At 49.2% G+C, this 14,001-nt stretch overlaps 1 protein-coding gene across 1 annotated transcript in view; it reads left to right on the top strand.

Moving 5' to 3' along the window:
* LOC144598157 (4-trimethylaminobutyraldehyde dehydrogenase-like) overlaps positions 1 to 14,001 on the top strand; it is a 52,173-nt gene that overhangs the window by 17,696 nt on the left and 20,476 nt on the right. Inside the window, exons 2-4 of the mRNA XM_078408055.1 lie at positions 1,456 to 1,601; positions 8,648 to 8,777; positions 12,750 to 12,884. Of these exons, the coding sequence (XP_078264181.1) occupies positions 1,456 to 1,601; positions 8,648 to 8,777; positions 12,750 to 12,884 (411 nt within the window). The remainder of the gene's footprint in view (positions 1 to 1,455; positions 1,602 to 8,647; positions 8,778 to 12,749; positions 12,885 to 14,001) is intronic.

Genomic DNA, 14,001 nt, shown 5'->3' with positions numbered 1-14,001 from the left:
TCCTCTTGCCTCACAATTTGTGCATCTTCTCTCCTTGTGTCACAGTCTTTACATCTCTGGCCTTTGTCCACCCTTCTGCCCGTCGACCCCCTCGCCTGTATCCACCCATCACTTGCTTGGCTTTGTCCCACCCCCATACCTCTCTTCCAGCTCTCCCACCACAATCATTCGGAAGAAGTGTCCCGACCTGAAACGTTGCCTATCCATGTTCTCCAGAGATGCTGTGTGACCCGCTGAATTCACAAGTGTTTTATGTCCCAAACATTCTTACGAACAGCAGCACAACATAAACATAGTACTCTGTAAAATTTTAAGAGCTTCCCCTCCCCTCCCCCCACTCACCATCAACAACACCACTGTCCCATCTGTGGAGTAATTTAAGTTCCTTGGAACCATCATCTCCAGGGACCTTAAATGGGGGGCCACCATCGACTCCACAGTCAAAAAAGCCCAACAGAGGATGTACCTCCTGCAGCAACTGAGGAAACACAATCTGCCTCAGGCAATGATGGTCCAATTCTATACTGCTATCATTGAGTCCGTCCTCACCTTCTCCATCATGGTCTAGTTTGGCTCAGCCACCAAGCACGACATCCGGAGGCTGCAACGGATCGTTCGCACAGCTGAGAAGGTTGTTGGCTGCAACCTTCCCCCCATTGACGAACTGTACACTGCAAGGGCCAGGAAGCGAGCGGGCAAGATCATCTCTGACCCCTCTCACCCTGGCCACAAACTCTTTGAAGCACTTCCCTCTGGAAGGCGACTCCGGACTGTCAAAGCAGCCACAGCCGGACATAAAAACAGCTTTTTTCCGCAAGTAGTGGCTCTACTCAATAACCAAAAGTCTGTCGTCTCTTTTTGTTCTGGTTTATTTCACTCACATGTTTAAACTGTAATGTTGTATTCTTAACGTTTTAATGTTTATGCTTTATTTTTAATTGTTTACTGTATGTTCGTGTTGTTACCTGCGAACGGAGCACCAAGGCACGTTCCTTGTATGTGTACGTACTTGGCCAATAAACTTATTCATATATTCATATTTATATTAATTCATATTCATTCATATTCATATTCACATTATAAACAACAAAAGAAAAGTTCAGTATATATATACATATTTAAAAAACAGACAAACAAATGGGCAGTAACAGTGCATAATAGTAATAATGATAATAGTAATTATAACAATAGGAATATATTGACAGGTTCTTGATTAGTACGGGTGTCAGGCGTTGTGGGGAGAAGGCAGGAGAATGGGGTTGAGAAGGATCGATAGATCAGCCATGATTGAATGGCGGAGTAGACCTGATGGGCTGAATGGCCTAATTCTGCTTCTCTGACATGAATAGTAGTAATTCCTCCAGCACTTTTGTGTTTTTTTGCTACAGATTTCAGCACCTGCAATTCCTTGTATCTACTTGACTCCAAACATATTGGTTTTCCTTGTTTTTGCAGGTCGCATGATATGTGACTTAATTTGTTCCGGAAGTCAGGAGATCGATCTGGCAGTGCAGAGTGCCAAGGAAGCATACACAACTTGGAGCCGCCTCTCGGGTTTGGAAAGAAGCCGCATTTTACTAGAAGCTGCAAGACTCATAAGGGTAATGGGGATGTACAGTAAACCCTCGCAATGGCGGACCTGAGTGGCACGGTGGCGCAGCGGTAGAGTTGCTGCATTCCAGCGAATGCAGCGCCAGAGACCCAGGTTCGATCCCAACTACCGTTGCTGTCTGTACGGAGTTTGTACGTTCTCCCCGTGACCTGCTTGGGTTTACTCCAAATCTTCGGTTTCCTCCCACACTCCAAAGACGTACGGGTATGTAGGTTAATTGGCTTGGTAAATGTAAAAATTGTCCCAAGTGTGTGTAGGATAGTGTTAATATGCGGGGATCGCTGGTCGGCGTGGACCCGGTGGGCCGAAGGGCCTGTTTCCGCACTGTATCACTAAACTAAACCTGTATATGACAGGTTTTTGGTTCTTCATCAAATAGTGAATGGCCTGGATAGAGTGGATGTGGAGAGGATGTTTCCACTAGTGAGAGAGTCTGAGACCAGAGGTCATAGCCTCAGAATTAAAGATCGTTCCTTTAGGAAGGAGGTGGGGAGAAATTTCTTTAGTCACAGGGTGGTGAATCTGTGGAATTCATTGCCACAGAAGGTTGTGGAGGCCAAGTTAATGGATATTTTCAAAGCTGAGATTGATAGATTCTTGATTAGGGTGTCATGGGGTTATGGGGAGAAGGCAGGAGAATGGGATTGAGAGGGAAAGATAGATCAGTCCTGATTGAATGGTGGAGTAGACTCGATGGGCCGAATGGCCTAATTGTGCTTCTAGAACATATGACCATTTGAGGAAGGATATTCTTGCTATTGAGGGCGTGCAGCGTAGGTTTACTAGGTTAATTCCCGGAATGGCGGGACTGTCATATGTTGAAAGACTGGAGCAGCTAGGCTTGTATACACTGGAATTTAGAAGGATGAGAGGAGATCTTATCGAAACATATAAGATTATTAAGGGGTTGGACACGTTAGAGGCAGGAAACATGTTCCCAATGTTGGGGGAGTCCAGAACCAGGGGCTACAGTTTAAGAATAAGGGGTAGGCCATTTAGAATGGAGATGAGGAAAAACATTTTCAGTCAGAGAGTTGTGAATCTGTGGAATTCACTGGCTCAGAAGGCAGTGGAGGCCAATTCTCTGAATGCATTCAAGAGAGAGCTGGATAGAGCTCTTAAGGATAGCGGAGTCAGGGGGTATGGGGAGAAGGCAGGAACTGGGGTACTGATTGAGAATGATCAGCCATGATCACATTGAATGGTGGTGCTGGCTCGAAGGGCCGAATGGCCTCCTCCTGCACCTATTGTCTATTGTCTAACATGAACTATATAGCAGATTTTTGTTATAGTGGTCCGCGGCTCCCGTTCTACTGCCCACCCCCCTCCCCCCACCCCCTTCCGCCAGTTACCCAACGAGCTGGCACCTGGTGGCAGAAGCTTCCGGGTGGGAGCAGAGAGAAGGAGCAGGGCCTGGGCCTGTCCCATGTGGGTCCGGGGGGGGGGGCGGGGTCTGTGGCTCCCCAGCCCGTGAATCTCCCCGGGTTTAACCCCCCCCATCCGCCTCCTGATAACGTGTTTCTTCCCTCCCGGCCTGTGGTTAAACTAGTTAATATTTATGCCCCCCCCCCACTCGGTTATAGCAGTCAATCGTCAATAATAACCGATAGCTCATGGTTAAGGGAATGCACTGAGTTGGCAACACAGTTTATTGACGTAAGTAGGACTGGAACCCGCTGATCCAGCTGTGAGTTTTTCTTTCTCACGATCCAAACTCTTGAGTACTTGCACTGTGTCCCGCAGTTGTAAAACTTGGCTGTTTGACAGACTGGTTGCAGCATAGGTAGAGGCTGTTTGGCCCGTTTAGTCTGTGCTTGCTCTTTGCAAGGATAAAGTCGAACAACATGGAAACAGGCCCTCTTGTTCATGCAACCAGGATGCCTTGCCAAAGCCAGTCACATTTGACTGCATTTATTCACAAAATGCTGGAGTAACTCAGCAGGTCGGGCAGCATCTCGAGAGAGAAGGAATGGGTAACGTTTCGGGTCGAGACCCTTCTTCAGACTGACACATTTGACTGCACCTGGCCCGGAACCTTCCAACCCTTTCCCAACCTTGTACCTCTCCCCCTCCCCAAATGCCTTTTCTATGTTGTTGTCGGCTGATAATGCAGCTGCTTTTCAATCTGTACTCCTCCAAACCATTCCAAACCAATTGGGTCAGTGGTTCTTTATTATCACGTGCACCGAGGTATTTTTTACACGCAGATCAGTGAGATTATTGCCATGCGTAGGTACGATCCCTAGTCCAGTACAGAATGCATGGAGGCAGCCCACTGAGTCCACGTGCAAGAGCCGCCAGGTCTTGGCACCATTTCCCAGTCCCAGCTGTAACTGGCCATAAAGGGCCATTGCAGCCGTCACCTCCACCCGGTCGTCCCGTGAACCGTCGCCCCTCTCCTCTCCCGGCCCCCCCCCCCTCAGCCTTCGTGCCCCGGGGGAGCCTCCCGCAGCCGACCTTGACCACACGGAAGGTAAGACCCGGTTCTTCCTCCCGCCCATTGTCCAGTGTCGGTCGCCAACTCCTCTCCGGTTGCCGGTGTTCGGAGGGGGGGGGGGGGGGGGGGAGCAGGGGCCGGGCTCGGCGGCTTCCCTCTCCCGGTTCCACGGCAGGCGAGACAGGCCGTGTGTGGCCGCGGCTCACCGGGACCGTAGAGTTTGCACGTTCCCCCCGTGACTGTGAACGTCGACCTCATTGTCCAACTCCCACGGATACTCTGGTTTCCTCTTCCAAAGACGTGCTGGTTTGTAGGTTGATTGGCGTCTGTAAGTTGCCCCTAGGATGCGAAATTGGGATAACACAGTATTAGTGTGAATGGGTGATCGCCGGTCGGCAAGGACACGGTGGGCCGAAGGGCCTGTTTCCATACAGTATTTTTAAACTGAACCACCATAAGATCATCCCTCAGTCTCCTGCACTCCAAGGAATAAAGTCCTAGCCTGCCACCCTTTCCCTATAGCTCAGGCCCTATCCTGGCAACATCCTCGTAAACTATCTCTGCACTCTTTCCACCTTAATGAAAGCATTCCTTTAGTTTAGTTTAGTTTGGAGATACAGCATGAAAACAGGCCCTTCGGCCCACCAAGTCCGCGCTGACCAACCATCCCCTATACACTAGTTCCATCCTTCACACTGGGGACAATCTGCAGAAGCCAATTAACCTACAAACATTCACGTCTTTGAGGTGTGGGAGGGAAACCGGAGCACCCGGAGAAAACCCACGCGGTCACAGGGAAAACGTACAAACTCTGTACAGACAGCACCCGCAGTCAGGATCGAACCCGGGTCTCTGGCGCTTTAAGGCTGCAACTCTACCGCTGAGACCGCGTGCCACACAATAGGGTCTAAGGCTCGGAGTATCTCTGGGCATCCAGCTGAGGATTAGCACCTGAAGATTTGGAGGAGGAGAAGCAGGGGGGAACATAAATTAAGATCCGTAACTCCCTGGTCCACTCGTCCCTTCCTACCCAAACCACCCCATCCCCGGGCACTTTCCCCTGCAACCGCACGAGATGCAACACCTGTCCCTTTACCTCCCCCCTCAACTCCATCCAAGGACCCAAACAGTCTTTCCAGGTGAGACAGAGGTTCACCTGCACCTCCTCCAACCTCATCTATTGCATCCGCTGCTCCAGATGTCAACTTATTTACATCGGCGAAACCAAAAGCAGGCTCAGCGATCGCTTCACTCAACACCTGCGCTCGGTCCGCGTTGGCCAAACTGGTCACCCGGCGGCCGAGCACTTCAACTCCCCCTCCCATTCCCAGTCTGACCTTTCTGTCATGGGCCTCCTCCAGTGCCATAGTGAGGCCTACCGGAAATTGGAGGAACAGCACCTCATATTTCGCCAGGGCAGTTTGCAGCCCAGCGGTATGAACATCGACTTCTCCAACTTTAGATAGTTCCTCTGTCCCTCTCTTCCCCTCCTCCTTCTCAGATCTCCCTCTATCTTCCTGTCTCCACCTATATCCTTCCTTTGTCCCGCCCCCCTGACATCAGTCTGAAAAAGGGTCTCGACCCGAAACGTCACCCATTCCTTCTCTCCTGAGATGCTGCCTGACCTGCTGAGTTACTCCAGCATTTTGTGAATAAATGATCAAGTATGTCTAAAGAAGGGTCTCAACCCGAAATGTCACCCATTCCTTCTCCCCAGAGATGCTGCCTGTCCCGCTGAGTTACTCCAGCATTTTGTGTCCATCTTTGGTTTAAACCAGCATCTGCAGTTCCTTCATACACATGACTTCAAGTATTAGCTTGTGAGAGGGGTTTTTTTTTGGGCTGTTCCCGGTGAACCGGTAAATAAGGGTTCAGTCTGCTGAGGAAATAACCCTGTGGGGATTTGCCTTTGGTTTCTAAGCAACGCAATCATGGTTACAGAGGTGTTTGTGAAGAAGAGAATAGAATTACGTGACATTTAATATGGGCCCTCTGTATTCCCCTGACAATGTAATTCCCAGCTGCCTCTTCGGCATCCCAGTTATTTGCTGGCTTATGCGAGAATTGTGAAATTTGATGAAACTAGTCTATCTCTGTGAAGGTGGGCCATTCTCACTAAGCCATTGCTTACGTAGCATGCTCTGCCAGCAGGCTGCATTTCACATCTGATGGTAAGTATACTCTCTCCTCCCACACCCATCACACAAGATTATTCCAAAGTGAACTCTCTGTTAAAAAAACAAAATCACACAAAATACAAGCTAGGCTGCAAGTGAACTGCAGACCAATCAGCATCTGTGGAGAGAGTTTTTTTTAGATTTAGAGATACAGCGCGGAAACAGGCCCTTCGGCCTACCGAGTCCGCGCCGTCCAGTCTTTCAACATATGATAGTCCCGCCATTCCGGGAATCAACCTAGTAAACCTACGCTGCACGCCCTCAATGTCTTTACCATACACGATGTCAGGGCAGGCACAGCGACGCAGCGGGTAGAGTTGCTGCCTCACAGGGGTTCGATCCTGACCACGGGTGCTGTCCGTCTGAATTTTGCATGTTCTCCCTGTGAACTTGTTGGGTTTCCTCCGGATATTCCGGTTTCCTCCCACATCCCAAAGACGTGCGGGTTTGTAGGTTAATCGGCCCTCTGTAAATTGCTCCCTAGTGTGTAGGGAGTGGATAACAAAGAAATACTTTTTTAGATTTAGAGATACAGCGCGGAAACAGGCCCTTCGGCCTACCGAGTCCGCGCCGCCCAGCGATCCCCGCACATTAACACTATCCTACACCCACTAGGGACAATTTTTACATTTAGCCAGTCAATTAACCTACATACCTGTACGTCTTTGGAGTGTGGGAGGAAACCGAAGATCTCGGAAAAAACCCACGCAGGTCACGGGGAGAACGTACAAACTCCGTACAGACGGCGCCTGTAGTCAGGATCGAACCTGAGTCTCCGGCGCTGCATTCGCTGTAAGGCAGCAACTCTACCGCTGCGCCACCGTGCCGCCTAGGCAAGAGGCGAGAGATTGATGAGTAGGAAAGAACTGCAGATGCTGGTTTACACCGATGATAGACACAAAGTGCTGGAGTAACTCAGCGGGCCAGGCGGCATTGTGCAGACCATGTAATAGTACCTGCCTTAACTACCTCCTCTGGCAGCTCGTTCCATATACCCAACATCCTTTTAGTTCGGTTTAGTTTAGACTGTGTGGAAGCAGGCCCTTCGGCCCATCGAGTCTGTGCCGACCAGCGATCCCCGCACATTAACACTATCCTACACACACTAGGGGCAATCTTACAATTGTACCAATTGTACCAACCTACAAACGTGCACGTCTTTGGAGTGTGGGAGGAAACTGGAGATCTCGGAGAAAACCCACGCCGGTCACGGAGGGAACGTACAAACTCCGCACAGACAGCACCCGGAGTCAGGATCGAACCCGGGTCTCTGGTTCTGTAAGGCAGCAACTCTATCGCTGCGTCACCAGGCCGCTCTCTGAGTGAAAAAGATGCCCTTCAATTTCCTATAAATTCTTTGCTCTCTCACCTTAAACCTATGTCCCATTAGCTCAATGCATCCATACTAACCAAGATGCCCCACCTCACCTAGTCCCATTTGCCCATGTTTGGCCCATATCCCTCTGAACCTTGCACCTGTCCAAGTGTCTTTCAAATGTTGTTACTGTTTCTGCATTTTCTGAAGAAGGGTCTCGACCCGAAACGTCACCCGTTCCTTTTCTCCAGATATGCTGCCTGTCCCACTGAGTTGCTCCAGCGTTTTGTGCGCACCTCCTGTGGCAGCTCATACAATGTACATCCTCACCGACTGTACCCGAGGTCAGGATCGAACCAGGGTCTCTGGCGCTGTGAGACAGCAGTTCCACCAGCTAAACAAACATTAAAAAAATCTTAAGGAAGGAACTGCAGTGGCTGGTTCACACTGAAGATAGACACAAAATGCTGGAGTTACTCAGAGGGTCAGGCAGCATCTCTGGAGAAAAGGAACAGATGATGTTTCGGGTCGAGACCCTTCTTCAGGCAGAATCTACCAGCTAAAAACATTTGAATCGTTACATGGAAAGGGAAGGTTTAGATTTTAGATTTTTAGATTTAGAGATACAGCGCAGAAACAGGCCCTTCGGCCCACCGGGTCCGCGCCGCCCAGCGATCCCCGCACACTAACACTGTCCTACACACACTAGGGACAATTTTTACATTTGCCCAGCCAATTAACGTACATACCTGCACGTCTTTGGAGTGTGGGAGGAAACCGAAGATCTCGGAGGAAACCGAAGATCTCGGAGAAAACCCACGCAGGTCACGGGGAGAATGTACAAGGTCCGTACAGACGGCGCCCGTAGTTGGTATCGAACCTGAGTCTCCGGCGCTGCATTCGCTGTAAGGCAGCAACTCTACCGCCGCGCCACCGTGCCGCCACATGGGAGTGTGGGATTAGCGTAGATGGGCTATCTTCGTTGGCATGGATGAGTTGGGCCGAAGGGCCTGTTTTGTGTCGCGTGAATCTCTGTTAACAAAATGCGAAGTGACAATGGTTGGTGTGGTGCAAACCACAGAAATTTTTGTGTTTTATTAAAACAGGAACAGAAGGAGGCTATAGCCATTGTGGAATCGATCAATACTGGCAAGCCCATTACTGAGTCCAGGGTTGATGTGGACTCTGCCTGGCAGGCGGTGGAGTATTATGCTGGGGTTGCTGGGACACTAGCAGGTAGGAACCAGCGCGCACATCCGGGAAAAGTAGCGGCGAGCTTTTTCAGACGCTTGCAATAGAAGTGTGTAGGAAAGGACTGCAGATGCTGGTTTACACTGAAGATAGACTCGGTAACTCAGCGGGACAGGCAGCATCTCTGGAGAGAAGGAATGGGCGACGTTTTGGGTCGAGACCCTTCTTCAGACTTCAGAAGAAACTGTCCCAGTCCTTGCTGGAGATCAGGCTATTTCTCCCATTCACATCGTTCCAATATCGGTGGCTGTGACCTCAACTGGAAGCATTCCCACTCTTGTCTCTTGAACGTTCTCATGGATGCAGCCTAGACCATCACACAAACCAACCTCCCATCCATTGACCCCATCTATCTACACTTCACGCTGCCTCGGCAAGGCCAGCAGCAGAATCAAGGACCAGTCTCACCCCGGTCACCCCCTCTTCTCCCCTCTCCCATCAGGCAAGAGGTACAGAAGTGTGAAAACGCACACCTCCAGATTCAGGGACAGTTTCTTCCCAGTTGTTATCAGGCAACTGAACCATCCTATCACCAACTAGAGAGTGGTTCTGACCTTCCATCTACCACATTAGAGACCCTCGGACTATCTTTAATTGGACTTTACTGGCTTTATCTTGCACTGAACGTTATTCCGTTTATCCTGTATCTGTATACTGTGGACGGCTTGATTGGAATCATGTACGGTCTTTTTTGCTGATTGGATAGCATGCAACAAAAAGTATTTTCACTGTACCTCAGTAATAGACAATAATAATAAACTAAACTAAATTAAACGTGCTTGGGACATAAAAAGAAATGGGAGCATAACTAGATGATGTGACCCCTGCTCCACCATTCCACAGGGTCATGGCTGACCTGATGAACTGCGCTCTCCTGCTGGGTCTCCATTATCACCTAATGTAGAATGACAATAGACAATAGACAATAGGTGCAGGAGGAGGCCATTCAGCCCTTCGAGCCAGCACCACCATTCAATGTGATCATGGCTGATCATTCTCAATCAGTACCCCGTTCCTACCTTCTCCCCATACCCCCTGACTCCGCTATCCTTAAGAGCTCTATCTAGCTCTCTCTTGAATGCATTCAGAGAATTGTCCTCCACTGCCTTCTGAGGCAGAGAATTCCACAGATTCACAACTCTCTGACTGAAAAGGTTTTTCCTCATCTCCGTTCTAAATGGCCTACCCCTTATTCTTAAACTGTGGCCCCTTGGTCCGGACTCCCCCAACATTGGGAACATGTTTCCTGCCTCTAACGTGTCCAACCCCTTAATAATCTTATACGTTTCGATAAGATCCCCTCTCATCCTTCTAAATTCCAGCCTAGTCGATCCAGTCTTTCAGTCCCGCCATTCCGGGAATTAACCTAGTAAACCTACGCTGCACGCCCTCAATAGCAAGAATATTCTTCCTCAAATTTGGAGACCAAAACTGCACACAGTACTCCAGGTGCGGTCTCACTAGGGCCCTGTACAACTGCAGAAGGACCTCTTTGCTCCTATACTCAACTCCTCTTGTTATGAAGGCCAACATTCCATTGGCTTTCTTCACTGCCTGCTGTACCTGCATGCATCCTTTCAGTGACTGATGCACTAGGACACCCAGATCTCGTTGTATGTCCCCTTTTCCTAACTTGACACCATTCAGATAATAATAATAATAATAATAATATTCATTTATTGTCATTGCAACGAGTACAACAAAATTAAAAAATAGCCAATCCTGACGGTGCGTACAAACATATATACAATAAATGCAAAAACAAATAAATACAATTATATTAAGTACAAGATTTTTTAACGGTGTTGCCTAGTGCAAAGGTAGTGTTCAGTTCTCGTATGGCCCTGGGGTAAAAACTGTTCTTAAGTCTGTTTGTTCGGGATTTGATCGACCTGAAACGTCGACCAGAGGGCAGATGAACAAACAGACGGTGGCCGGGGTGGGATGGATCTTTTATTATTTTGCCTGCTCTACTGAGGCAGCGTAGGCTGAACAGGTGCTCCAGGGAGGGCAGTGAGCAGCCGATGATCTTCTGGGCCGTTGTGATGACCCTCTGAAGGGCCTTCCTGTCCTTTTCTGAGCAGCTGGCATACCATGTGGTTATACAGTATGCCAGCACACTCTCGATGGAGCAGCGATAGAAGGACATCATGAGCTTCTCCTGCAGGTTGGTTTTCCTGAGGATCCTCAGGAAGTGGAGTCTCTGCTGTGCCTTCTTTACTGTGGTGATGGTGTTGGTAGACCAGGTAAGATCCTCTGCGATGTGCGTACCCAGGAACCTGAAAGCGGGTACCCTTTCCACACAGACCCCATTGATGTAGAGTGGGTCGTATTCTACACTGGTTTTTCTATTCTTACCACCAAAGTGGATAACCTCACACTTATCCACATTAAACTGCACCTGCCGTGACACAAAATGCTGGAGTGACTCAGCCGGACAGGCGGCATCTCCGGAGAGAAGGAATGGGTGACGTTTTAAGTCAAGACCCTTCTTCAGACAGAGTCAGGGGAGAGGGACGCTAGAGATATGGAAGGGTAAGGTGTGATAACGACAGATCAAAGCAGACGACGATAAGGAAATGTAGAACGGTTCATTGTTAGCTGAGGGGAAGGTGAAAACGAAGCAAACATTCAGCAAAACTAATCAGGAGGACAGTGAAATTGGTTGGAGAATTAGGGTGGCGGAGGGACTGAGAGAGAGGGAAGCAAAGGTTACTTTAAGTTAGAGAAATCCATATTCATACCACTGGATAGACGTGGAAAAGCTGGAGTAACGCAGCGGGCTAGGGAGCATCTCTGGAGAAACGGAATGGGTGACGTTTCGGGTCGAGACCCTTCTTCAGAGTGAGAGTCAGGGGAGAGAGAGACGGAGATCTAGACGTGCATCCACTGTTGTCCTGCCTCCCCCTCAGGTTCTCTTGATGATCCATTCTCCATCGCTCCCTTGATTCATGAGGGGAAAATCCTCCTCATCCCTGACTTAACCTGGGACCCTTTGTTCTGGAACCACACTCCCCATTTTATATTCCCACCCCCCCTCCCACTCAGGGTCATCTTTCCCAGACCATCTATCATGCAAAGTTCCCTCAACAATTTTCTCTCTCTGGTGAAACAAGAAACTATAGATACTGGAACCCCGAGCAAAGCACAGAGTGTTGGAGGAACTCAGTGGGCCGGGCAGCATCCTTCAGCCCAGGAGAAGACTGACTCTCTCTCCTCCTCTCATCAAAGCTTTGACTATCTTGTGTTACTTTTGTGTCAAATTATGTGAAGCTCCTTTGGGTATTTTAACGCATCAGTTTCTATAGAATTGCAAGTTGTTTTTCATCTCATTTGTTGACAGTTTTGGTCTGTTTTCCATTACCTCTGCTCAGTGCATCTTTTTGTGAATTCTCCCATGGTAAAGTCTCTGCTGTGTCATTGTTGACCTCAAGGTGGCACCGAAGACTCCATCCCATCAGTGCATGAAGTCATAAAGCTATGCAGCTGGGAAACAGGCCCTTCGGCCCACCTTGTGCATGCTGTCCACGTTGGCATTCTGGGCTAGTCCCATTTGGCCCATATCCCTCCACATCCCTATATCTGTCCCAGTGTCTTTTAAAACTCATAACTCTATCCACTTCTACAGCTTCCTCTGGCAGCTCGTTCTAGATATGGACAACCCACCAAGTGAAAATATTGCCTCTCAGGTCCCTCAAATCTCTCCCCACTCACCCAACTATGTTTCCGCGCTGTATCTCTAAACTAAACTGAACTAAATGTACACTGTGAATGGCTCAATTGTAATCATGTATTGTCTTTCTGTTGACTGGATAGCATGCAACAAAAGCTTTTCACTGCACAGGTGACAATAAACTAAACTGTAATCTGGAGGAACGGAGGCTAACTCATTGAATAACTTGTTTTATTGGCACGTTTGCATGTTTTCCACATCTGTTCCTTCATTCGCGACCACAGGCCAACACATCCAGCTGTCCGGAGGGTCGTTTGCCTACACGAGGAGGGAGTCGCTGGGCGTGTGCGTGGGGATAGGGGCGTGGAACTACCCCTTCCAGATCGCCTGCTGGAAGTCAGCCCCTGCCTTGGCCTGTGGTAAGAACATACACCCTCTCTCTATCTTGCCAGTTCACTGTGAAGATTGTCTTGCACCTGATCCCTGTGATCCCGTGGAACGCTCCGGAATTCCTGAGGAGAAACGGCAGCACGTCCTTCATCCCGACTTCATCAACATCTTCAACAAGCTAACAAAGGGGTCAAACACTAAAACTCTACCAGACTGTCATCTAGTCCTCGATTATCCCTCTGGATGGGAACTATCCATTCCATTTAATATCGTGAAAACCTCAATTACTTCCCCACTCCTGCTAAATCTTCTGAACTGCAGAGATTTATTTCTCAAATTCTAAACACACACTTAACCTGAGACACAAAGCTGAGAAGCGGCACCGTGGTGCAGCGGTAGAGTTGCTGCCTCACAGCGCCAGAGACCCGGGTTCCATCCTGACCACGGGTGCTGTCTGTACGGAGTTTGTACGTTCTCCCTCTTACCACATGGGCTTCCTCCAGTTTCCTCACGCATCCCAAAGACATGCAGCTCAGCAGGCTCATTGGCTTCCGTAACTTGTCCCTAGTGTGTCGGATAGATTTAGATTTTTTTTAGATTTAGAGGTACAGTGCGGAAACAGGCCCTTCGGCCCACCGGGTCCGCGCCGCCCAGCGATCTCCGCACATTAACACTATCCTACACCCACTTGGGACAATTTTTACATTTGCCCAGTCAATTAACCTACAAACCTGTACGTCTTTGGAGTGTGGGAGGAAACCGAAGATCTTGGAGAAAACCCACGCAGGTCACGGGGACAACGTACAAACTCCGTACAGACGGCGCCCGTAGTCAGGATCGAACCTGAGTCTCCGGCGCTGCATTCGCTGTAAGGCAGCAACTCTACCGCCGTGCCGCCCGGTGCGGAACCAGTGTGCCGTTGATCGCTGGTCGACGCGGACGCAGTGGGCCAAAGAGCCTGTTTCCGCACTGTAACTCTGAACTAAACTCAATTCCTGCCACCTCATCTTGTACTTTAACCCTTGCAGTCAGACAAATCTATTCTGCACTCACTCCAAAGCTAACATAGCTGTTCTATTTAAGCCTTTCCCTCTTTATTTAAACTAAGTGTAACTATTGGAATGTCTCAATGACCCATTACAGGCA

This window comes from Rhinoraja longicauda, chromosome 11, assembly GCF_053455715.1.
Source record: "Rhinoraja longicauda isolate Sanriku21f chromosome 11, sRhiLon1.1, whole genome shotgun sequence".
Taxonomy (NCBI): Eukaryota; Metazoa; Chordata; class Chondrichthyes; order Rajiformes; family Arhynchobatidae; genus Rhinoraja; species Rhinoraja longicauda.
The sequence above is the reverse complement of the archived record's forward strand: the minus strand, read 5'-3'. Positions and strand labels throughout refer to the sequence as shown.